This window comes from Otolemur garnettii, unplaced genomic scaffold (genome assembly GCF_000181295.1).
Source record: "Otolemur garnettii isolate 467f Iridium unplaced genomic scaffold, OtoGar3 scaffold00003, whole genome shotgun sequence".
Taxonomy (NCBI): Eukaryota; Metazoa; Chordata; class Mammalia; order Primates; family Galagidae; genus Otolemur; species Otolemur garnettii.
The window spans coordinates 43,850,127-43,875,951 of record NW_003852398.1 but is presented as its reverse complement, the minus strand read 5'-3'; the positions used below and the strand labels follow the sequence as shown (position 1 = coordinate 43,875,951).

Sequence of the window (25,825 nt, the reverse complement as noted above, 5' to 3'; positions counted from 1 at the left end):
ACTGAGGTGATTCTGGAGACAAAGACGTTTGCATGATTTTAAAAACTATATTAATAAATAGATGCCTGTTAAAATATCTTCCTTTCAAAAAAAATTAAGCAATTAAAAATACCATCACATAGAGGATGAGGAGGAAAGAAATAAAATAAGTAAATAAAATATCTTCCTTTTAAAAATAAAAAGAGCCCTGGGGTCTTTTTTACCTCTACCCATCCTTCTTTCATTCTGACATCTTTCCTCAAACCAAAGGCCCACATTAAGAAATTTCTCTGAGTTGACTCTTATATACAAATCCCATAGAGACTCTGGGCCCACAAAGTATTCCAAGTGTCATCCATGGATTCTCAGGTTCTGCAATTATCCAAGGAGCATGCCCCAAATACTAGGTATGAGATCACAAGTGTCACAAAATAGAGTCCTGTGCTACAGAGCTTTAGATCTGTGAGGTTGGCTGACTTGTTTGCACCTGATATAACTTCAGGTTGGATGGTCTGAAAATCTCAAGAGAAATCTGTCTTCATTGATGAACAATTTCTAAAGCCTCCATTCAGTTCAGGCCAAAACACATACAACAGCAATAGTTATTTGATTTTACTTAGATAAGCCCTTTTCTTCTCTAGCATGATGAGAAAATGTTCACACCTTTTCATTTTCTTGTGGATATGAATGTAATTTCATAAACTTCTAATGACTGACAGGATTTTAAAATATTCCCAGAAATGTTCAAATTATTTCAAGTCATCTCTGGATGTGATCCCAAAAGATGAAGGAGGAGTGAATGCTGACAACAAATTCTGGGGGAAGACTGAAATGTCCAGCTGGGAGGGACAAGATGAGTCTTCAGAAAGGTTCTGCTTGCTTCTCTGACTCAGGACAAAGATAGGCGTCTGAGGTGATTCTGGAGACAAATTCTGAGCACGTCTGGCAGCATTTCTTTTAAACAAAATCTAGAGAAGTTTTTCAAGTTGCTCACACGAAGGAACAGTCTAAGCCTTCCTAGCTAATGCTCTTTGCAATCAAGTTTGTAGAATTAAACTGCTGGATTTCCTCTGGTTCTCTCCTTTTCCAGCATGAAGTTAGTGAGAGGGTGCCAATGTCTCAGCAGTGTGAGACCTACTGTCCATTTCCCATCTTTGCTCATAAGCTCACCCACCTTGCATTTAATTTCCTCTGAAGCCATTGAAGAGTAACTCTTCAAGTTTCAGATTCTACAAATGGCATTTTGGCTTTGGTCAGTGTTCCTGGGCAGGCCTCCCACAGCTATTATTCAGAAAGGCATTTTGCTGGGTGCAGATCTGTCTTAGTTGGATGTTGGCACCAAGTGAGAGCAGCTGTGAGATGAAGCTGAACTCAAGGTTTCTCCTGCAGGGCTGGGAGTGGAGTTTGGAGACAGTAGTGGGCCCTCTGGTTGAGGGCTCCTCTGACCACTTGTTTCTGCCTTTACACAGCCAAAGGTGAGTTACAATAGATAATGGTGACCAAAATGCTCTGGAAGTTTGATAATGCAAGTGGAGAGTTCATCTTCCTGCTCAAGGCTCCCAAATCTTCTTTAGGATCGAGTCTTACTTTTATCAATCCCATATCCATCAAGTTTTAAAAATCAGACTTGGGAGCTAGTAAGAACAGAAATAACACCTATAATAGCAGCTCAACACTGGCATTTCACACATGGTAGCTTAGTTATTTCTTGAAACAACTCTCTGTGGTAGGTATTAAATGCATTATTCATTTGCTATCCAAAGAAACTCAGGCTTAAGAGAAGTTAACTAATGCTAAACTCAAACAGCAGAAGTGCTGAGATGTAGCTTGACACATCTGATTACACAAGTCTTGAACAAAACAAATAGGTCACGGTGGGTATTTTCTCCAGAAAGCCCACCTCTGAGTAGCTTTAGCTAATGACTCTACATGACTGGGCTTTCATGAGTATCCTCAAACAGAACAGAAGGATGTCCCAGTTCCAATGGCCTCCATTTCCTCAGCCTCTCTACCCCCCTGCTAATGCTTAGAACTGATCTGGTGAGCTCCCTTGTGTTGAAACCCTTCCATATGATTCCAGACATGTGACCCTCCCACTCCTTTTACCCCTCTCATACCTCCCTCCAAGCTGACTCCTGCATCATTCACCTCAGTCACTCTCCCATCTAGTGCTTCAGCTGCTACTCCTGAGCTTCCTCTAGAGTATCTCATTCTGCAGGCCCCACCAAACCAATCCACCACCCCACCTTCCCAATCCTCCCACAATGTGGCTCTGGAGGCTGAGAGCCTCCAGTCCTTAAGGGACTTTCTTCACAGAAATTGTCATATATGCCCCACTTAGAATCCTCTCAACTTTAGCCAGGACCCTGACTTCTACTCCACAGAAGACGTCAGAGGGTGCCCCACACCTTCCTGGCCCAGAATCCTGCTTTCCTCTTTTCCCCCTTCCTTGCCTCTTTCCTGGGCAAGCCTCTCCCCACCCCAAAGCTTTGGGAAATTTGCTCCATTGAGCATCAACTCCCTCTCTAGTGCCCGTTCTAACTTGAAAGTATCACTAGTAAAACAACAAACCTCCCTCCAACCCCACAGCCAACGCTAGGGCCAGTCTTGCTCTCTGTCATCCCTTCACAATAAACTTAAAAAATGTTTTTCTTCCAATACAACATATACCTAGAAAAGAGCCCAAATAGGTGTACAGCTCAAAGCAGTTTTTCAAATTGAACCCACTTGCTCATTCAGCACCTAGATCAAGAAACAAAATAGCCGTAGTACCCCCATGAAGCCCCCGGTAACCCTTCCAGCTGCCATTATCCCAAAGGCACTCATTATCCTAACTTCTAAAACCACAGAGCAGTTTACTGCATTTTGTAATTTTATATAAAAGAAATCATACAATCTTGCTTTCTTTCACTCAGCGTGGTGGTGGTATAATGTTCTATTGTAGACAAGTAACATTCTACTGCTGACAGGCACTTGAGCTGTTTCCAGATTTTGACTATGACACTGTGGCCATGAACATGACCAAGCATGCCTTTTCATGACACAGCCAAGCTTCTTGGAAGAGCTGTGCACATGCTTTGCTGGATCCATACCTTTACCTCCCATTCTCCCCTCAGTCCACTGCAACCAGTTTCTCCTCCACCCCACACCCTGTCATCAGTCTTTGCCAAGAGCAGTGGCAGGTGATTTAGTGGTGACATCCATGGGTACAAGTGCACCACAGACAATGCTGACAGATTCTGTGCTCTAGCCTCTCCAGATGCTCCCACTCAGCCTCTATTTGGAACACTGACCCCATCACCCTGCTTACGCCAGTGCTCCCAGGTCCTACTTTTGGTCCTCTCTTTTCCTCACTCAACTCCCTCTGGGTGACATTTTCAGCATTGCTGCCAGTCCTCTGCACATGTTCTTCCTCCCCTGGGAGTACCCTACCTCCTCCTCCTCCACCCACCTGTCCTTTAAGACTCTGCTTAGACTGACTTCTTTTGGGAATCCTTTCTGTCCTGCAGTACTGGCCTCTCAGTACTGAGGGGCTAGGTACCTCATGCCCCTGAGGATGCAGGCTTTGAGGTGGTGCCCACATCATACACATGTGAGTTCATGAATGCAGGGCTGTATCTTCTCTATCCGCAGGTCCTCCACCCCCAATGCTAGATCTGATGCATTGTGGGTGCTCAAAAAAATGAGCTGAATGAATGAATATACATAAATTAGAAAAAGAGTGCTGAAAACACATAGACTGAGAAGAATATGTCTTAAAAGACTGCTGTATTTTCTTCTCTAGATAAGGTACATAAACTCATAAGGATACAACACCTTAACTATCATTCAAAGGAACTAATTTCCCAAACTGGACTGTTACACTCACAAATTACCTTTTTTTTTTGGAGGGGAGGGGAGGTTCATAGTTATTTTGAAATGAACAACCAATCTCAAACCACCCCACCAGCCATTACTGAGCACAAATGAGCTACTACTCTCACCTTCTCTCAGGCTTCATGGCCTGACTGGTTTATTCTAAGAATCTTCACAGGTCTTCCCACCACTGGCCAACAAGGAAATATTCTCAGAATGATTCTATCAGAACCACAGGGTAAACACCAGGTTCAGATCATATTTTCCATCTTTCCCCACTGAAAGAACAGTATGGCCCATGATGAGGCTGGAAGCCAGCACATTCAGCTTTAGTAAAGGGAAGCTATATCTGGGCTGTGACGGTGAGGACACACAAGGCTAAGGTGTGCAACAAGCAGGTGAATGCAGGAGGCACAGCACAGGCTTAGCCCAAAGCCAACGAAGTCCAAGTATACAGTTAGGCTGGGTGATATTAGGCCAGAAGCCTGTTCACTGCCCCAGCTTTGCCTGGGCACCAGTCTTACCTTTGGAAAGAGGGGCCTGGGATGCAAAATCACAGCCTGTTTTCTAGGCTTCATGAGTTCTGCTTCCACCACACAGAGCGTGAGTAGGATGGCTAAGCTTCCAATTGTGAATCCAGTCTGGAAAAGTATTAGATGTGATGTTCGCCCTCTCTGGCTGGGCAATAGCATATTTCTGCATTATGCAATTATTCTCCAGATCCAGAGGTAGCATCTGTGACCAAGTGACCTGTTAAAAGCCTAAAGACACTCTTTGAAGCAAGGGTCCGAAGATAAGGCCATAGCAGTGACCTGCTCCACCAGATCATGTCATCAAAAATTCACACTGTGAGGCTCATGACAAAAAAAAAAAAAAAAAAAAAAAATTTGGAAAGCTGTTTAAAAGTAATATAAACTTGAGAGGCATTTTTTTAAGGCCAGGGTCTCACTCTGTTGCCTGGCCTAAAGTATAGTGCATGTGATCATAGCTCACTATAACTTCAAATTCTGGGCTCAAGTGATCCTCCTGCCTCAGTCTCCCAAGTATCTGGGACTACAGGTGTGCAACACTGCACCCAGCTAATTTTTCTACTTTTTGTAGAAACAGGGCCTCACTCTTGCTCAAGCTGGTCTCAAACTCCTGGCCTCAAATAATCAATCCTCCCACCTCAGTCTCCCAAGGTACAAGGATTACAGGTTTTTGAATTCTGGGTTGGCTCTGGATCTTAGTCTGTGGAGAGTGAAGCTGTGTCATTTGCAGAATATGGTGGAAATCCTCAAACCCATGTGAGTTAGTAGCAAAAATCTATTTTGATTCAATAAAGCCACATTTATCACGATCCACTGACATGGACAATCCTGCTCATGGTGTGCTGATCAAAGTTCTACCAAATGCATCTGTCGAAGGCATGGAGAGCCCCAGTTCACTGCCCCAGCAAGAAGCTGTCATCAAAGCGGGCAGTTCTCAGTCTGGAAAAAGAAGGCAGGAAACTTCTTGTCCATCCAGGGCAAGGCAAGTGACTTCCTAAGTCATCAGATGAGATGGAAAGGCAGCAATGGGAAGAATATGGGACTGGGAGTTAACAGAACAGGGCACAGGTCCTCATGCCTCCACTTGTTGATGGTGTTCCCTTGGAGCAGACTTGGGGGGGTAAGTTCACCTCACAGGCTGTGTTGATGCCCCAGCAGCATCCTTGTCCTTGTGTATATTATACCTCCCCTAGTAAGTCTTCCTTGCCTGCTCTTGCCTCTGATGATGCATATGCTCCTCTGTCAGTGCCAGGCATGAAGTGTGTTATTTCTGCTGTGTCTTCTGCCTGACAGCCTTTCCCATAGCATGCCAGCCTGCAGAGTGATAGACTGGCCTTTCACACACCACTCCATCTTCTGCTGAGTTCCTTTTTTCTTTCTTTCTTTTTTTTTTCCTCAGAGACAGGCTATCATTTTGCCATCCAGGTTGGAGTGCAGTGGCATGATCATCATAGCTCACTACAGCCTTGAATTCCTGGGGTCAAGCAATCCTCCTGCTTCAGCCTGCCAAGTAGCTAAGATTACAGGAGCACCATAATGCCTAGCTAAATCTTTTATTTTCATAGAGGTGGAGTCTTGCTAATTTGCCCACATCGGTCTCAAACTCATGGCTTCAAGTGACGCTACTTCCTTATCCTCCCAAAGTGCAGGAATTACAAGTGTGAGCCACCCTACCCCACAATCTATTTAGTACCTTTAACCACTCTCCTCAGAGGAGAAACCCAAGACAGTGGTGGCAGGGAGGTTAAGCGACTGGCTCATAGTCCCCTAGCAAGTGGTGTAGATGTGACTCAAACACAAACTCTCAGATGCCAACAAACTCCTTCCCTAGTCCCTGACGTAAAGGCCAAGAAAGGGCAAAAAGTAAGAGGAGTGAGAGCTATTTCCCACAGAAAAGACCCTGGTTAGAAAAGTCCTTCCCCCAGCATGTGACCTGCCTGCCCAGATCTTTGCTGGCTCAGCTCTGGAAAGTGCTAAGCCCCCACCCTTGGGCTTTGCAATCCCACACTCTCCATCTGCATCTGCCCACCTCTGTGATGCCTGTAGCTGGACACTGGGAGCAGCAAGAGGGAACCATTGTCTGGAGCCAGGCACAGGACAAGGCTCAGCCCTTTTCATAGAGGGCATCAAAGACTCCTGCAGTCATCTGCCAGGCTTCTAGGGAAGGATATAGATGGCCATGGCTAGTGATCTGGGTGCCTCTGCTTACCTGTTGTGCCGCTTGTGAAACACACAATGGAGAGGTCATCAGGCTGCGGGGGCTGCAGGGGTGAGAAGAGGAGGGTGTTGGGAAGACCCAGTGTGGTCAGTGAGGGCCTGTGATGCCTGGGCCCCTCCACTGGCCAGCCCCATGCATGTGCTGTATGTGGATGTGTGCATGTGCTTGATGGTGGGCACATGAACTCCCAGGATGGAGAAAAGAATGTGAGGAAATCTTATTGGGATGTGGACATAGATCTATCCCACTGACCTAACATCTGGTCCTGCTGCATCCCGCCACATGAGCAGAATTCCCCTAGATGAGTTTGGGCTGCAGTGGCCTCATCTAGACCACTACCAAATATCTCACCTTTCTAGTGGATATGACCCCGTTCTCTCTGCTTTCCGTTTTCTACCAAATACCTGGGGTTAGGCTTGGGAACACAACATGTGACTCAGGCACTGAGCTGCCTGCTTGTCACTAAGACTGCTCAACATACACCCTTGCCCTGGCACTAGGCACACAATCCTGAGTTCCTGCCCACCAAGTCTGCTTGTATGTGGAAGATAGCTTCTCAGATATGGTGAAATCGAGTTGAAATGGAAGGACAGGCAAGATTTCTCCAATGAAGTGAAGGTACACATTTGGGGAAAGGAACTAGCCTGGGCCACAGGCACAGAGGCACAAAGACACAGGATACCAAGGCATCGGAAGCAGTTCTCCAAGGCAGAAGCCTAGTGTGTGGGATGTGAGCAAAAACCAGGGTCTATAGGTGAGGGCCCCTGGGAAGCAGGGGCTACCTGCTGAGGCATGTGCATGAGGAAGCTCATCAGGGGTGGTGAAGGGAAGGACAAGATTGAGCTGGAGGAAAGCCTGGAGGGCAGACGCCTTGTTAGAAAGCTGGAAACCTCGACATGGCCCATCCCAAGGACAGCTTTCCTCACTGTGACTCAACCCCAGGTAGCATCATATGGGTATGACACACAGAAAAGTTTACAAGGACAGCAGATGCCATGAGGATAGTTGGCCCAGGGGTCCATTCCTGGTTCTGTTTCTGCTTCTGTCCAGCCCATCCTCGGGAGAGTTCACTACATTTGAAGGGAAAAAATAAGACTTCCCAAAGAAAAAGTTACTGGAGAACCAAAGGTGGCCAGAATCAGCTGCCCTTTGTTCTTCCTCCCAAACACCTGACTCCTAACTCAGGTCCTTCCCCAGGCCTTCAGCCCACAGAAGTCCTGGTCACCCAACTGGGCAATTCCTGACTTGCTCTCAGGAGTTGTTTATTAACATGCAGGTGCTTGTCTGGCTTCTGTACTGAGCCCCTGCTTATAGTAAGGGCTCTGGAAAGACAGGCCATACATACGGCCTCACTCAATAAGGCCCTAATGGCAGATTAGCTTACCACAGGAACATGGTGATTCTCTTGGCCACAGTCCTGAAAGAAGAACATACTGTTTTTAAATGCTCAAAAGTTCTCATCAATTAAAAAAAAGATTAAAATAAACAACTCAGCACAGTAGGCCCTATTCCCACACCAAGCCCAGAATCCAAGATTCTCTGCCTAGATGTGGGTTGCTGTGATATCCAGATACTACCCCAGAAATCTCTCTTCAAATATAAGTCAAGGCTCTAGGGAAAGATGAGGGTGCCTAAAGGTCCTAGCCCAGCTCCCACATTATAGATAGAGAGCCTGAGGCTCAGGGAGAGTTTAAGTATTGTGCAAATGCCAACTCTAAGATGGCATTCAGAGTTTGGGGTATGTTGGGCCTAAGGTGCTTGTGGTACATGTGGGCACATGCTCAGGACAAAGTGGCTGGGTAGACTGGACCTTCAGATGAGCAGGCAGCGCGGGGGGCCAGTGGGAGCTGCCAGTAGAGGTGTGGTTGCTGTAGCCAGGGAGGGGTGTGAGTGCACAGACATTACAAGTCAGTGCAGAGCAGGCGAGGAGGCAGCAAGAGAACAGGAGGGCCCAGGGGCCCATAGCCAGTAGAGTGCAGGGAAGGTCAGTTGCTACTGAGCAGGGGCTGTGGCCCTAGAGGCCAGGAGGTCCTGTATTGTACCAGCTGCCATCAACGTGATGTCTCTGGGAAGGCCATACATAGACAAATCAGTTCTGCCATCACTAGAGGCCTAGGTGACATTTGCATGAATCTCTTTATACTCCCAGACTTCCCAACTACAGACCCTGGGCATAGACAGGCTGATGCTAGCTGGAAATAAGAAGCTCCAGAGGCTATGTGAGTATCTCTGGGGAAGGTTAACACCACCATTCACCTTTTGGTAACTGGTGCCATGAACTGATCCAGCCACAGAACCTGCTTCTTAGAAGAGGCCTATGGGCACCAACCCCACTACCCACCACCAGCCCTTGGAAAGGCTGCCCTGTCTAGACACTGATACACCCTGAAGGCCCCAAAAGGCCACCTAGGGCATGAGAGGGCCAGAAAACCAGCAGTTCTGACTTGGTTGCCAGTTAGCTGGGGCTCAGCAAACAGCCTGGACCCAGATCCTCACCTCCATAGCCTGCATGGACTTGACGACCACCCCACACTTCTGCCCTCTTTCTTTCAGGTCTTCCTCAAATGGGTCCATGAGGATAATTAGCTTGAGGCCTGGAGTTTCCTTCCTCTCCACATGCTCCAGCAGAAGCATAGCCTTCTGAGGTTTATCCACAATCACAGTGCTGATGTCCGCTGCAGGGACCACCAAGGAGAGTCAGGGCATGTGTGCACAGGCTGTGACGGTAAGCAGCACAGACCAGGCAGAGGTACCTTGGGCTGTGAGCCCCACATGGTATACGTAAATAAACATATAAGACAGGCCATGGGTGCCGTGTGTTGTGTCCAGAGGAATGTGCTATGGATCTTGGGTAGAACCAAAGGCAAAAAACCAAGAGATCACCTGGAGCAGACTCTAAGTTCTTCGGGGCTTTGGGGCTCTGCTCCCATCATCCCAGGACTCCTTGAGATATTTACCACCACCCCACCCCCCTCTAGCATCTGTGCCATGCTGTCACAAACCTCAGGGATACCACCTGTGTCGAGGCTGGCACAGAGGCTCCTTCTGGGCAGCCTAGCCCTATGGAAGGAGCCTTCAGGTGAAGTCTGACCAGTAACAGTTATGACTCAAGAAACCAACTTTGGGGCCAAAGTATAAGCCCTAGTGTTTTCTGAGAGCAAAAGCAAAGTGCCTATTATGAGTGTCAGACAATAAAGTATAACCTGAGAGACTGAGGGCTTGGGTAATGGCTGCCAGTTATGGGAGTGCACAGTAGTGGGCTTACCTGTATTGATGATATAGCGGATAGCCCCAGGGCCCAGGGTGTCATACAGCGGGACCACCACCATGGAATACGTGTAACAGGCCAGCTCTGCAATGATCCACTATGGAGACACACAGGTCAGGTATTGGGTGGGTTATGGGGATAGAAAGGAGGATTAGAGGGCTGTATTGCCCTTAGACCTAGCAGATCAGGGTCCCCACTCTAGGCCTGTAACTGACCCTCCATGTGTGGCAAGGAATCTGCAAGGCTGATGAGTTGTGCTGCTTCACCCACAGCCTTTTAGATCATGCTTGCTCCAGGGAGTTCTAAAACTCCTGGATTTCATGTCTAAACATCCCCAAGTGTGGGGCTCTTCCCCAGGTCTTTCTTTCTCATTGGCTCAAGGGGCAGCCATTTGTGGAGCTGGGGGTAGGGTGTGGACAGAACTGGCTGAAATGTCCAATCCTGATAAGGGGCAGAGTCAGGGGTGGCAAGGGGAGTGGTAGCACAGACCAAGAATCCTCATTTTTTCTCTTGTCTCAGGTCTTACAAATAATGGGAACAGGACTGTTCCATGGTACCTGACCCCTACTCCACTGATACCTCTACATCTATTCAAGGCAGATGCTTACCTCTGGCCGATTTTGTGCGAAAACACCAATAAACTGATCCGTACATGCTTTACAGTTGTGCTGGAGCAGTCCGGACCCCAGAAATTCAGCCCTGTCGGCCACCTGCATACACGTGTGGGGAAATGATATGAAAACAAGAACTCTTCAGCAGAGGAGGGAGATTTCTGGGCAGGATTCCTACAGGTTTAAGAGACCTCCCTGATTTCCTACCCAAGCATACTGAAAGTCACTCAAAGCTGCTGCCAGGAGTTTGGCAGACAGGCCAGGAAAATAAAAAAATGACCTTCTCCGATTCAGCAGGGCACTTACAACCTATCCCCATCCCACCTCCGAATGCCAGGTATGTATGGCTGTTCTCTATTACTCACTTCCTGGTAGGACAGCCACTGGTAAGGCTGCTTGGGCTTCCTAAAGCCAAGACAGGGTCCATTCCCTGCAGAGAGATAAAGAGGCCTTTTGTTAGGGGGAGGGAAGGGTGTGTGTGCCACCTACATCTACCCATCAGGAGTCTAGACATCCCATACTGTAGAGTACCCACAGCCCAAGTGAACTGCCCCACAGATGCCTGTCTAACCTGCTAAAGATCAAGAGGGCCTACAGAACACAAGTATGGCATCTCCCCAAGGATCTGGAAGGTCTAGGAATGGGGAATGACCAGTCCCTATCATGACTTGTGTGATGGTCCCTATTGTAGACTCCAAAGGACACAGACACTTTGGGGGCCACTGGGAGGAGATGGTAGGCTGCTTTTCTGTGACCACCTCCCTCACTCTGGGGACACTCAGACATCTCAGAGGCTCAGGCTTAGCAGTTCAAGTCTCACCAGGCTTATATAGTATGAGCCAAGAGATGGCCTAAGGGCTGGAACTCCGATGAGGTCAGCCCTTTGGCCACATAATGCAGCTGCTTCTCTGACTGGTGGGAGGAGGGCTAAGAGTGGCTTCTCTCTGCTGAACCTGGGCACTGCCATGTCCCTGGTATCATGCTTTGGTTACCACCCTTGTACCCGCTCAACCCGTCACAGCCCCTCCTCATGCACCCACTGCCCTGCTCACCTGAGATGCTAAGCCCACGGCGGAACACCTGGTACATGGTCCGAGCATCATCATAGTAGTGGGTAAGCAGGTGAGGGCTACCCCCAATCACAGATCTCCGGGCCCTGCCACTCTCCTACAAGCAAAGCACAAGCCAGAGAAGCTGGCTCAGGCAGGCAGAGTTGTCATGAGAGGACCCCAATGTATGCAAGGCTGTAACAGCTGGGATATACAACTGGTCCACACATTTGGGGCTGAAACATGCTCTGTGTGTACTCACACACACAGCCTGTATACACATCTGGACTGTATACAATCAAACTGTATATATCCACACCCAAACACTTAGGCCCAGTATACCAGTGTCCCATACATACAAACTCAATACACAACATTCACATACCAGGTCAGCATATACAAAATGTCCAGAATTTGCAGTTCCACACCGTGGTTCATTCATACAATACAGTGGGGTATTGAATAGAGTCAGGCTATCCCCGGCATCAGATTCAATCTGCCAAGGTGCCCCCTATACCATCATCTGCTGCTCTTTCCTAGGTTAATCCTTAACCTAACCATCTATATGTAATCATTAGCTAAGAAAACTGCCATCCATCATTCGTGTAATAGTGTAAATTAGGACAGTGCTAAAGATACTTTCCCAGGATCAGAAACCCAGAAGGATCAAGAGAGGGCAGCCTGAATTATGTTAATGTGCAAAGGGGGTGGAGGGTGCAGGGGACAGGCAGTGATTTCCTGGGCCTTCAGTAGTACAAATGTAAAGTAGGAAGGCAGCATATCCCCTCTGTGCTAGAGGCTAGGAGAGGAACCAGGCTTTTTCTCCCACCTCCTCCTGCTTCTCCCTGCCATCCATTCCTAGGTTCCTCAAACCCAGAATGCCCAGAACCAAAGCTCCACCTCTTCTCTGAGCATGATTTGGGCTCAGAGCCCACCATCTTTAGAACAGCAGTTCTGAGGAAATATGAGAGCCACAAGCAAACAACCAAATTCAAAACCACAGGCAACTCTTAACTATTTGGGAGTGGAAAGTTCTGTTTGGCCAGTGCTTCCCAGGCACTAAGCCCACATAAGACCCATGAGGGAAGCTGGGGGCACATACAATCAAACCCAGTTAGCAAAAGGGCAACAGATGTGATCCAGCAAGAGATTCTGCCAGGGACAAAGGAGGTATGTGTTTGGAAGTGGTCACTGAGTTGAGTTTTGAAGGATTCAAGGGCTTTGACAGGCAGAACAGGGAGCAGGGAATGACAGTCTCAACACAGGCAATAGCAAGTGGAAATACATGGGAGCAGAGGCACAGGTACATCCAGGGGACTGTAGGCAAGTCATGGGGCTCTAGATGGTAGTGGTATAAGAGGAGGCCAGAGAGGCTGTGGATCAAGGCAAGGAGTCTGGACTTCAGGCTGAAGACAATGAGGAGTCAAGGGAGGGTTTTAAGCCCTGGGGAGTGACGCTGTCTGAATTATGGTTCCTACCCCATAGCGCCAGATCCTATATGATCTGAGTCTCCCCCTTACCTATCCCACCTCTTTTCCTATCACTAGTGCGCCTCTTTGTCTATTCCACTGATGCCACTCTGGCTTTCTTTGCTACTTGAGGATGAGGAAAGGGAGGGCTCAGTCTCCCTAGGAAAGGAGGCCTTAGCTTCATCCCATGCCCCTATCCTCCCAGCCACTCATTCTGTAGTCTCCGCACATGGAGCCAGGCCATGCCTCACACTGTCCTCACCCTACTTGTCACCTAGGTGATATACAATCCAGATGCCTGTGGTTGCCTCCTCACATTTGCCATCCTTCCTCACAGGGTGCCACAGCCATCCTTCTACAGCACAAATTGGTCGTGTCTCCCTAATGAAAACCCAAAATAAATTCATGCTGCTCATCCTTAGGGTCCATGCCCAGTTAGTGGGGGCTCTGTCCTTGCTGAGCTCTCCAGATGAGTTATCAAAAACTTAACCAAACATATCTATTCTTAGTGATTTCTCTGCTTCATCTCACCAAATCCTTACCAGGCCTTAGGAAGCAGGTGCTGAGACTCAGGGAGTTAAGAAACTGCCAAGGATCATATAGCTTATAGAAGCACAGCCAGGCTTCAAACCCAGGACTGCCAGTAACAAAAGGCCATTCTTAGTACCACTTGGATAGCCCATCTCCAGCTCCTCCCCACTGCCCAGCAGCCTATACCAATCACCATTTCCCTAAGCCACCATGTGCTTAAGCACACACCTGCACCTTGGCACACATCATTCTTTCTACTGGAAAAATGCCATTAAGATCCTGGCCCCTATCTTGACTTATATCCTCCCCTACCAGGCAAAACATTGTCACGCTATGATTGCCAAGATGCACTGTCAAGAACAAAAAGCAAGGTGCACAGCAATGGTGCTGCATGATAGAATTTAAAATGGATTGAAGGTTGTGCCTACACATGGCTAGGACAGAGCAATTAATACAGGTTGCCTCAAGGGAGGAAAACGGGAGAACAAAGGAAGAAGGCAAAAGATTTTCAGGTATGTCCTTCTGTTTCTTTTGAACTGTGTAAATATATTATCTATTTAAAATGAACAGAATTAAAGTTTAAGGAAAAAAACAAACTCTAAAAAGGCAAAACAAATTCTGTATGCTTATGAAAGAACATATCTCACCAGTCCTTCCAGACTTAGCTCAGAATACCCTGTCTACTGGGCCACTGTACTCTTTTCCCCTCAGTGACCCCACCTGTGAGTCTGTGTGCTCTGGGAGGGCAGGGCCCAGGGATGGGCTCAGCTCTAGATCCCAGCCCCAGACCAGGACTGAGCACAGGAAGAGTTTGCAAAGGAATTTACATGGCAGCCTTTTGAGAACCTGCTTAGGCTTCCTACTTAGGTACCAGTGTGCCAAGGCCGCCTATTCAAAAAATAGGCAAACCCAAGGCCCAGGTGAGACTGTGCCCAGAGGTAGATCCTGGGACAGGCAGAAGAATCTGGTAGCAAACCTTACCCAAGGCTGCTGCAGAGCTAGGTGGCTGGCTGCGAGGGGAAACAGAACTCCTCTGGGCCATTTGAGGTCAAATAAGCCACAAGTTTGGCTTCTACCTTTAAGATTCCTTCTTCTGCCTGGTACTTTCCACAGCTTAGCTGCTCACCTCTACTTCTTCCGACTGCATCAGGAGGTTGCAGGGAGGCTGCAAGGCCTTTGGCCGGTGAGTGAACCAGTAGGCGAGGATGGCGGCCAGTGCACCCATACTCACGAGGGTGGTAGCTGAGAGGCTGCGGAAAAACTGGCCCAAGTCACCCAGCTCGGGCAGCCGCAGTGTCCTCAGGATCTCCTGGGTCTGCATCTTCTCCAGAAGTGAGAGGACTAACTCTGTACAGAAAACAAGAAGCAGATGAGGCAAGACACTTGACAGGCAGGCTAGGAAGGGGTCCTGTATCATAGGTGGCAGACCAACCTTGGCCAGCCCTGGCCTCATATGCTGTAGGGCAGGCCCTGGGCTAGTTGCAGTGTATAGTCTCCTGGTACAACACAGCACATCCCAGAAGCTGGCTACCTGGAATGGCCTTTACCAGGGAGAGGCCAGAGCAGTCATACCCAACAGACATCTGGTCCAGTTTTCTTAGGACCATATGCTCAGGCCCTGGGCCATAGCTGACAGCTGCTTCCATATTTTCTAGGAGCCAGTACTCTGGTGGCCCCGGGATATGGAGAAGAAGAGGGCAACAGAAGTGCACAGCACAGTACCCAGGATAAGTGGGGTGGAAGAATGCAGACCTCCCTCAACCCCTAGCTCCCAATCTTAGACTCTGATCCTGAGGGAGTGAGGGAAGGAAAGCAGTGCAGAGCCCACAGATCAGCCTGGACAGGTCCCTCCAAGCCTCATGACATGAAGGCAAGGTCTATCTGACTATATGGGCACCACAACTCTGTACTGACACGGACTGAGTACCAGGAGGCACAGCTGGCCCACCATTTATAGGGCCCATGCTGTCTTCCCTCATCCCTTCAGCTAATGTCCAGGGAAAAGTGGAGGAGAGTGTCAGAGGAGAGCAGCCATTAAATTGGAGGGAAGAGAAAAAAAAAACAAGGCTCAGAGAGAAAGGGCTCAGCAAAGTGCTATGTGCGTTCCAGGGAAAACCAGCCTCTCTTGTGATGTCATGAATGGTGACCAGGGTGCCACACTCACCTACTACAGCCTACATGGGTACAGTGGGCTTATTAGGGAGATATGGGGGATGCCCTGGGGTAGATGGTGGGAAGGTTTCTGTGAGAAGCACCGGTGACTAACTTTGGTTCAAAGAGAACAGACCCCAGGGGCCTCCTGCATCCTCCAGTCTACTGCCTGGTAAAGAAATGTTGGTGAAGTAAACATTCAGCAGCTGGGCTCAGGGGTTTGCACCATGCCCAGGACTGAGGAAGTTGTTGATGGTGGGTCAAATGTCTCCACTGGGACCCCCTCATGTTACCGCCCAGTAGTCTAGAAGTGGTACAGGACACCTATAGGCCTGCCAAACTAGAGATGGCAGGATGGGCTCGAGGATACTATGTACCATCCTTAGGCACCTTCCTCAGGGACCCTTGACCTTTGGGAGCATGGCTATGGTTTCCCTTCCTGGGAAACAAGGAGAAATACAATGATGGCTACTCTGCAGCCACAGGATTTCTTGGCCCCCAAGTGAGGAGAGACCTACTGAAATTTCAATAAATGGTATTTGTGCTAAACTATGAGATCACTACAATGGAGTGAGGGAAGGAAAGTCATTGCACAGAGAAGGAGAGAAGAAACTGCCTTGATTTGAATCCCTTCTCTTCGTTTATAAGCAATGCAAGGTTGGGCATACCCCATCCCTCTGAACCTCCACTTCCTTTATCTTTAAAATGGAGATAGTACCACTTAGGTATTTAAAGCTTCTCGCACTTTATGTGGCACACTCAGAGGACTAAATAGATGGCTAAAGGATATGTATGTCAGACTAAGGGGGCTGTTCAGCCCAGAAAACAAAAATGGTGTCAGGGTGTACCTGGCCCAGGCTGATGCAAACATAGGCAGAGGTGGTTAGGCCCAGGCACTTTGGCCCCACAGAAGAAATTTATTCTCTATGGAAGGCATTGGAGGCTGTCTGAGTCCTGGGAATACTCAACCACCTATGGCTCTGAGTGCTCCCTGGAGAGCAGTGAGTATGAGCCGCCAGCCAAGAGAAGCATTCTCACTGAGCTTCCAAGCTGGAAATTCAGTTGTATGGGCAACCTCTTTGAGCTAGGGTTTATGAGGCCATCCCACAGCAACCACTCACTCCTGGTGCATTGATCAAATTAAGGTTCTGCATCATCAAAGAAGAAACCCAGTTACAGACCTCAGTGAAAATCGCTCTGGATAGGACACTGGACAGGCAACCAGCTGGCCTCCTTGGGGCATTTACTTCCCTAAGCGGCATCTAGGAAGGTCAAGTGACAGCTAGGCCTATCAGACAGATGACTCACTACTTAGTGGAAAATACAAATATATTCACCAGCTCTTGGGATGAGCTCTGAGCAGATTGACATTTCTCTTGACAAGCTGAATTGTCTCAATGATCTAAGATGCCAAGGCCCAGGAAACCCCTGCTTAGCTGTATACCCTAAGCATTTTAGAGAGAACCCTGGAAGGATACTCACTACCACCAGTTCCTAGTCCTTGACAATTGCTCACAGACCCTAAGCTTTGTATATTTGTGGCATTTGGTGAAATGCTGGAGTTTAACAAAGTGCAGCCCAGAATGGCCATGCAAGCCATCCATCCATCCATCCATCTTACAGATATGTCCCTGGTTTCCCTAGCTCAGTATCAGGCTTGCCCTCAGTCCAACCAGGGAGACGCAGGAGGGAGTGGGAAGTGCATGAGAGCCAGAGGCGGTGCCTGATTCAGGTATGGGGAGTTAGGACAGGCTTCTGGTAAGAAGTAATATTGATGCTGAGACTGAGAGATAAAGAAGAAAGGGTGTCCCAGGCAGAGGAAAACAAATATACAAAGGCTGGGATTGGCTGGGCACAGTGGCTCATGCCTATAATCCCAGCACTTGGGAGGCTGAGGTGGATGGATTGCCTGAGCTCATGAGTTCAAGACCAGCCTAAGCCACAGTGAGATCCCATTTCTAAAAGAAAAAAAAAAATAGCCAGGCATTGTAGTGGGTGCTCATAGTCCCAGCTAATAGGGAGGCTGAGACAAGAGAATGACTTAAGCCCAAGAGTTTGAGGTTGCTGTGAGCTATGATGCTATAGCACTCTACTAAGGATGACAAAGTGAGATTCTGTCTCCAAAAAAAAACAAAAAGAAGGCTGGAGTTAAAAGAGCACATGGAGCACATAGGAAACAGAACATTCAGTTCAGGAAATAAAACCTTGAGTCCATAAAATCTTGTATAAAGATCAGTACCACTAGTCCAGGAGGCTGGATGCTCAGATATGCTGAGCTTTCAGCAGTCACAATGCTATCACAGTTCCCAGGGGAAAAAAAGGGGACCTGCCTAAGCTTCCTGAATTCCTGACACCTAGGAAGCCCTTTTCTACACATTGCACTGTTTGATCCTCGTAGCAGCTCCATGCACTAATTCCAAAGTGGAAAAATAGAGACTCCACTACCTTCTTCAGTAAACGAGGTACATGGCAAGCAATCAGTAGATCCAGGACACAAATCCAAAACTATAGTCTCCAAAATCATCCCCTTGTGTGATATGGCCACCCCATCCCCTGCCAACACTGGATCCATTCCCATAAACCACCCTTTCCTTTGCATTGGTGCTGAACCCACAGAAAACCAGCTCTAGCCTACTCAGAAGAGCCCAGCCAAGGTTCTCCTGCCCAGGTAAACAGAAGCACAGGGCCACCAGAGCCTGTGCAGAGGAGTCAGCCAGCCAGGTCAGTCATGGGTGGGCTTCCATTCTCATGGCTGGCTCCTTCTCCTGACTGGGGTGTCAGAGAGCAGTAGGAAAGAGTTTGGCTGCCTATTCCTTCTCATACCCCTATGTAGGTGCCCACCCCTAAGGATGTGTCTACAGTGGCTGCAGCTTCTCTGCCCCTGAAGCTGAACCTATAGCTGTCCTTGGCTGGGCAGCAACCAGAGGGTCTCATTCTTCCAGGTTCACCAACCTTCTCAGACAGTCAGAACTGCTTGCATTCACCCTGAGAGTCTCTTTGTACCTGGGAACCACTGTACAGCAGAGCTGTGAGTCCAGGTCCTCTGAGGACACTGACCTCAGAGCCAGCCTATGCCACTAAGCCCTTGGCATGAGGGAGAGCAAAGCCTAGGCCTGAGAGTCTTGCCTCATCTTATTTCATAAGGCATTGGCCCCCTCTGATTTCCATGCCTGTCTTTCGACCTGGGGAGGAGCTTGGTGGTCCCTAGGGTCCCAGCCATGACTATACCTTTGTATGCCCCAGGAGGCTCTCTCCTGGTTGCAGGGGAGGGGTGTGTCTGTAGGGGGAGGGGGTTTGTGCATAGAACCCAAGGGAATCAGTGGTGTTGATGTTGCCAAGTGAGCAGCCTGTGAGTGGTTGTAAATATTCACCTGGCAAGAGGACCTGGTCCTTAGTATGAACTAGCTAGCTTCCTCTTCCTCTCCTGCCAGGACAGCCCATGTCTTTTCCTCCAGCACAGGCAGGTTCAAAATACCACGTGGTGGCATAAGCCAGAGGATCTGGGACTTCCTCCCCCATGGAGGGTGGGTAGTGAAAGCCACTGTAATCCAGGCCGTGAGAGACCAGGAGAAAAAGCATCCAGGTGGGAAGCATGTTGGCTCTAAGTTGATGGGGTTGCAGAGGCAAAGTCCCAGGGTACCATCCTGTGGAAATGGCCCTGGGGCCCATGACTTGGCTCCAAAAACCCTCTGCTGGTCCAGCCTCCTAACCCCAGTACTCTAGGCCTTTGTAGTTGAGGTGAATGGCTCCACTAGGGCTATTTTCTAAACATCTCTCAAACCTGGCCACTCTTCTCTACCCTCTGAGTCTCTGGCCTAGGCTAACCACTAAGTGCAGCCCAGACTCCCATTCCACCCTCCTAGGACTCCTTGCTCTAACCCATGCTTATACTGATATCAAGATATTTTCCTGATACACAGATATGAGCATGTCATGCCACTGCTCAAAAACCATATCTGGCTCCCTACTGCCCTAGGACCAAGTCCAAATTCATGCTGGCAATGAAACCCTCCATGAGTCTTCCTTCCCCTTGGAATCATCCCAGCTCCCCTCTGTATCAGCCTGGGGTAGTGGTTCTTACAATGGGGTTCTGGGCCTCTGAAAACTTCTGAGGCCTTCAGAAATAGTGGAGAAGCACAAGCCAAGCCACCCAATCATTAAAGGACCTCCTTTACTCCTGGTAAAGAGCTCTAAAAAGAAAATCACAGACTCTCCCAGGGCCCGGGGACCCTATTAGACAAGCTTGGGAAAGGGTCCAAGGGGGGATTTTGGTACTGAACTGACCTGGGTCCAGATCCTGACTCACACTCCTGATAGCTGTATGGCCTTGGGTAAGTCATTTCACCCCTTTTGGCCTCATCTCAAGCAAGCTCATGAGCAGAGAATGGAGTGCCAGGCAAGTAGTAAGGGAAACACTCAGTAGATAGAAGTTAGCTAAAGCAGTTACTCCATCTCTTTGCCAGCCAAAAGGGCTCAAAGACAACTTGCAAAAGTAGATGCATTCACACCCTACCTTTCCAGCAGGCTCCTGGCACTGGGGAGGCGACTGAGCTGGTCCCACTAGAACCAGCCTCCCTTTATAAGGCTTGTGGGGCCCAGGGAAAGAGGTTACCACATCTTGATCAAAGAACAAAAGTGGCGAAGGCCCTGCCCCAAGTCTGCCCTCCTGGGGACAGCCGATGGTAACAGACGCCTGCTCTGATAAGCTGGGTGGTGGTAGAGGCGTTAGCAGTGGCGGTGGAGGCTCCCTGGTGGCTGTGGGAGCGGGTCTGGCAGGAACTATAGCACAGAGCAGCTCTGTGAGGAGCTGCTGGCTCCTCAAGGCCCCCGTGGGCCCCCCTCCATGGGCACACAGGGCGGTGCTGGCTCAGATCAGCTCAGAGTCGAGCAACTCAGCTTTAACCCTCATGCTGCCAGCATGCCAGAGCCTCAGCTCACACCCCTCTGCTTCTCCCCTCACCCCACCCTGCCTTCAGACTCAGAGGAGAGTTTGCCAAGTAGGTTTCTTAAGGACAAAGCCTCCTTACATGACCATCTGAGACACTGATTAGGGGCCAGGGCCTTGAAGCTATGGGCTAGAGATCCATGGTGAGTATGAGTGATGAGTGGGGTGGGAAGTAGTGGAGTGGGCATGCCAGATCTCTGGTGCTGAGGGAAGACTGCACCACCCTCCCAGGAGACTGCCTGTAGCCACTCCTGGCAGCTACCTCGGGACCCCACCCCCATAAGGTCACAACCAGTCTACCTGTGGAAAGGAAAGAAACTGGTCAGAGTTCCAGATAAAACATCTGCCCAGGAACGCTCTAAGGAGTGGGGACACTCCTGACTAAGGGTCAGGGTCAGCAGGTGGAAGATAGTGGCTCATTTCCTCCAACAGACTCCAGTTTAGCACACCAGCCCCTCCTTAATGCCTGCCCCAAGAGACACTGTTTCTTGGCTTGCCTGGGGATGGCCACTCTGGAGCAAAATCCACACTACAAGGCTGCCTATCTACTAGGAGTACTTCCTGCCTTAGCAGCCCTCCCTTGGTCTCCCCCAGTACATCTCGATTAAGACACCGATACCTGAGCAGCTGCCTTCAGTCCACAAAGCCCTGCCCCTTCCCCTTTCCTCTTGGCAGGACCCCTACTTTTCTCCAGACACTTTCAGAGATGTCTCTAAATAAGATGAAATGTTCCTTTAATATTTCTCAGGGCAGCTTCTGGGCAGGAAATCCAGTGTTTGGTGGGAAACCTCACAGGATACCAGGGCATGGGGCTGAGGGAACAGTTCTGCCCCAGGAAGTGTGTGGCCAGTTGCCAGATTAAGAAATGCACAGACTTCATTGTCACCTATGTGACCCTTACTATAGAGACAAAAATACAGCAGCCCAGACTCACCCAACATCCACTCTGTTGACACAGAGATTCAAGTTTGTCTCTGCTTTAAGACAGGGGCTTTCTCTCCCCTTTCCTCTTGGGTTTTAATTAGGATCACAGAACCACAAATGACTAGGGCAGATATGGGGCAAAGAGCCTCTGACTCGGGAATTGCCCAGTGAGGCCCACTGCACATGCCCCATGAGATAGGGGCCCAGGGTACAGAGTTGCCAGGTTACATGGTGGCTCACCACGGAACCTCCCCCAGGAGCCTGATTATCGCTCTGAAGGTTCACGTAAGCCCCTTGAATGTAGAGAGAAAGGCCCAGCTAAGGTTGCCTGTGACTGACCTCTTCGCACAGCCACCTATCCCAACTAGCCCACACTCACTGTGAACACACCTCCCCTCAGCAGTCCCCACTGCACCCTCACCCCCCACCCCATCCTCACAACAGTACCTGTCAAGAATCTCACTCACCCTAGGCCCTGGTCAGGGACTGTGGGCTTACATTCCTGAGGACAACACCAAGAAGCCAAGCTCAAACAACACTTTCAAGAACTTTAAAATATGAATAGCCTTGAGAACAGAGGAGCAAAGAGAAACACAGTGTCTTTCACAAACTCTGAGATAAAGGCTGTGTCCATGAATCAGGCACAACAAAATTCTCAGAGCAAAGAGGGACAGCAGAGGCTAAAACAATGACAGCTTCCCTTTGGAAATATTTACAGGGTGTGGTGACCAGGACTGATGATGTGGATGAGCCTTGGGATACTGGCCAGGGTCATGATCACAGCACAGGCAGAGGGACACCCCCTGGCCAGACCCCACAGTGCAGGAGCCAAATCATCTGGCTGCAACACGATCCATTCCCTTCCCAGCCATGTCCATGTTAGGATTGCCAGTGTCCTGGCCTCAGGAGCAGTGATCTGTTTCCATTACCAGCCCAAACTGAAGACACACCACAGGTTCAACCTCAGGAAAGGGCACATGGGCTGCTCGTGGCAAGGCCATGTACTCAAGAGTTCAACTGCAGGTGGCTGGGGTGTAGGAGGGATGGAATGTGACCTCCTCCAGCTAGAGTCAAGCTCCTTGAAGTAGGGAGAGTCCTGCCAAGATACAGTTGGGGTCACTGAGGTTGGGGGAGCAGAGAGGATTTGCTTGACCACTGGTATCACTTAGAAGCACTGCGGGTGGTCTCCTGGGACAACTAACTGTTCATGGAAAAGTGTACAAAAAACAGAACTTGAGACACAAGCTCAGCCAGGGAGGCAGGATGGGAAGGGGAGGAGAGCCGAGCTATGGCAGGAAGAGGCTGTGCCATGTCAGGAGCCCTTACAAGTGGAGGGAAGGAGGTAGAGGCCTGGCTGTACAGAAACACAGTGACCTCTTGACTAGGTCCCAGGCACTGGGGCAGGAAGCTGAGGCTGGCAGGATGGCACTTAGCTGCAGAAGCAAAAGTATTTACTACTGTAAATACGCCTCAGGCCTTCACAGTCACAGCCCTCAAGCCAACGGTGCCCACCAGCTCATATAACCTAGTACCCTGGGGTTCGGGGATGTAAAAGTGCCACAGGCAAGCTGGGACCCTCCACTCTGCCATAGGGACTAACGTAGCCAGGAGCTGGTATGGCTCCCCTACCCACCATTCCAGGTATCATGATTTCTTTTGTAGATTAGAGAGTAAGCAAGAAAAATGGCTTTGCCTATGGTTAAGGGTCACTGGTCTAGTAAATTTGTTAAATAGCTTAAATTTCTGGCAAACTTTACAAATAGCTTAATTTTCTGGTTTCCTCATACTCTGACAAAAGTCCTCTTCTGAATGCCACAGAAGAAACAAATCTGACTTTCCATTAATTCAGCAAAAGGCTGTGCTGGTCAGCAGGAATCTGCCTGTCCTGAATCACCCCTCTGGAGAGGTCAAGCTGCACAGCAGCTGTAGACTCAAGCTGCCTTCCCACCTGCTGGGCCAAGTCCTGTGAGAGCCCATGGTGTCCAAAGAGTTAAGGCTAAGCTCAAGTAGCTCAGCCCTCAGCTGGGTAGGAGAACTGAGAACTCAGACCTCCTTTTCAAGGCCAGGATGAATGGGGAATATGCAAATGGCCACCTCCCAAGGAGTGAGCCAGGCAGGGGAGGGCCTGCTGTTGGCAGGCCTGCACTACTCCACTGGGCCTGTCACATGAAAGGGTTGTGTTCCTGCCGCTGGCTCAGGCTCCCAGCCAGGCTGGGGCTGTTCTCACCAGAAAACAAAAATGTCTTTCAGACCAAAGCAAATTGAGGCCCCAGCTGGCCCAGGAAGGCCATTGGACATTGTTCACATTGACCGACTGTGAGCACCCCTCACTTGGATTCTCACTTTCCATCCACTGTAAGAACCTCCCCCCCCCCATCTTTCCAGAGGAAGCACTGTGTAAGGTGGGGAGGGGGCCTTGGGATTAGGGGTGAGAGGATGCAACCGAGAAATGAGATTGGCCCCTTCCAAGGCTCTGTCAGTTTCCCTTTTCAAAAACAGTAATGGTTGAATCTGAGGTAGCAACCTTTTCTTGTATTAGGAAACTTCAGTAATTCTCATTGGTGTTTATAGTAAACATAGAGAAAGAAACAGTAAGAAAAATGTGCCAGTGAACAAGAAGACCTTGCAGTGCATGGAACAGACTTTTAAGAATGGAGGTCATGTGTGCCTTATGCCTGGTGCCCATAGTGCTGTTGCCAGGAAGCCCTCAAGCTGGGGGTGGGGGTTATGGCCCAGTGCCTGGGATCACTAACTTCTGGGACACTCCAGTGCTCACATTCCTTCAACAGAGGCACCACAACAAGATCAGACTTCAATTATTTTTGGATTTTCAAATTTTCAACAGTCAGAAATGCTGCTTCTCTGGCATCCTATGATCACCAGGAACTGTCCATTAACCATAGCACAGATCTTGGATACTACTTAGGATTCCTGCCCCCTACCCACCCCAGTAACAGAAGAAATGACACAGCAAGATCTCAAGCACACATATGATCACTTAGCCTCATGAGAGGACATTTAGGACAAAAGCATTTAGAAACTAATTATGAACCAACAGGAGGGTTGGTGGATACTCTGAAGATCTCCCACAATCCAAGGGAGACAGGCCAAAGAAAACACTAAGCTCTGATGACCATCATTTTTGTCTCCCCCACAGGTCTGTGTACTGTGGGTTGAGGCCACACAGTATGTTCATGAAACCAAGATGCCAGGCATGTCTCTAGGAGAGATTATAGAAGTGTCCAGGGAAGAGAAGCGGGATGCAGAGAAGGTAATGAGATACTTCAGACTTAATCTGGAGAAGCAGGCTTCACAGGTGACAGCCTTCCCTGCTGTCCAGCCTGTGGCAAGGAGATCAGGGACACTGTGTACCCAAATCCCCCACCAGCCTACTGGCTGGGAGAAGGTCCATTCTCCATTTTTCTACAACCACCCCAAGACAGAGCCAGACTTGGGGGAGGTGGCCTACTGAGTATGCATGAATTGAAGTCTCCCCCAGGGAACCACAACCAACCTATCTGCTAAAAGGTCCAGTCACCATTAACCCTGAAATTCTCCAGCCACTAAATAGGATCCTAGGATCTATGTGGCTTCATGCAGTCACAGTTCTAGAGGCAGAAAAGAGAAGCCAGGGGTGCTTCCCTTTCCAAAGTTGAAGTGCCACTACAAGCTTGGATGGATCCCAGCTGAGTCCTCCTCCCCCATGGTGACAATCGCCTTTTTCTCATTGGCCTAAGGGCCTTACTGTCCAGCTTCCAGCCAACTTCCCTGTCCATTCTTCCTGACTGACTTACATCCTACCTTGCTGTTCTCTGCCCCAGCTCTAACTTTCCTGGGGCTATATGGCCACAGCTTCCCTGTCTGCCCAATTTCTGGTTAACCTCATTGTCCCTCCAGTGACCTTTCTCCCTATTTGGCAAGATCTGGAGTCAGTGCTGGGATGGTCTGTAGCTAAGGCTGGAACAAGGGCAGATGGGCAGAGGAGCCCCACAGGGGAGACTTAGGCCCTATGATAGTCCACAAGTTGTATGGAAAAACAGGGCTTTGCAGCAGGGCTGAGTCCTGCTCAGTTCCTTGGTATCCATCTCCCTCACTGGTGGGCCAGGTTGTGTTGGGAGTAAGGGCAGGGGTCCAGGCACTGGTCAGTGGGGTCTATTCCAGAGCTGCCTATTCAACCTGGGTTTGCCTGCTCTCTCGGTCTCTCTTATTCCTCCAAAAGCCATCAATCACTAGCCTGTTCCTGGCTCAAACAGGTGCCAAGCCAGAGTTGCTTACCCAAGGTCTGAGAACTGAGA

The 25,825-nt window shown here is 49.2% G+C and overlaps 1 protein-coding gene across 3 annotated transcripts in view; it reads right to left on the bottom strand.

Moving 5' to 3' along the window:
- Nucleotides 1–25,825, bottom strand: part of ACSL6 (acyl-CoA synthetase long chain family member 6) — a 57,203-nt gene that overhangs the window by 25,704 nt on the left and 5,674 nt on the right. For 2 of the 3 annotated variants that reach the window (XM_003782217.2, XM_012807235.1), the window contains exons 2-9: nt 14,637–14,857; nt 11,514–11,628; nt 10,827–10,891; nt 10,459–10,560; nt 9,848–9,947; nt 9,079–9,257; nt 7,967–7,999; nt 6,574–6,625 (exon numbers count right to left, since the gene is read on the bottom strand). In XM_003782217.2, the coding sequence (XP_003782265.1) occupies nt 6,574–6,625; nt 7,967–7,999; nt 9,079–9,257; nt 9,848–9,947; nt 10,459–10,560; nt 10,827–10,891; nt 11,514–11,628; nt 14,637–14,831 (841 nt within the window). In that variant the 5' untranslated portion in view covers nt 14,832–14,857. The remainder of the gene's footprint in view (nt 1–6,573; nt 6,626–7,966; nt 8,000–9,078; nt 9,258–9,847; nt 9,948–10,458; nt 10,561–10,826; nt 10,892–11,513; nt 11,629–14,636; nt 14,858–25,825) is intronic. The other variant, XM_003782218.2, reaches the window with a different exon arrangement.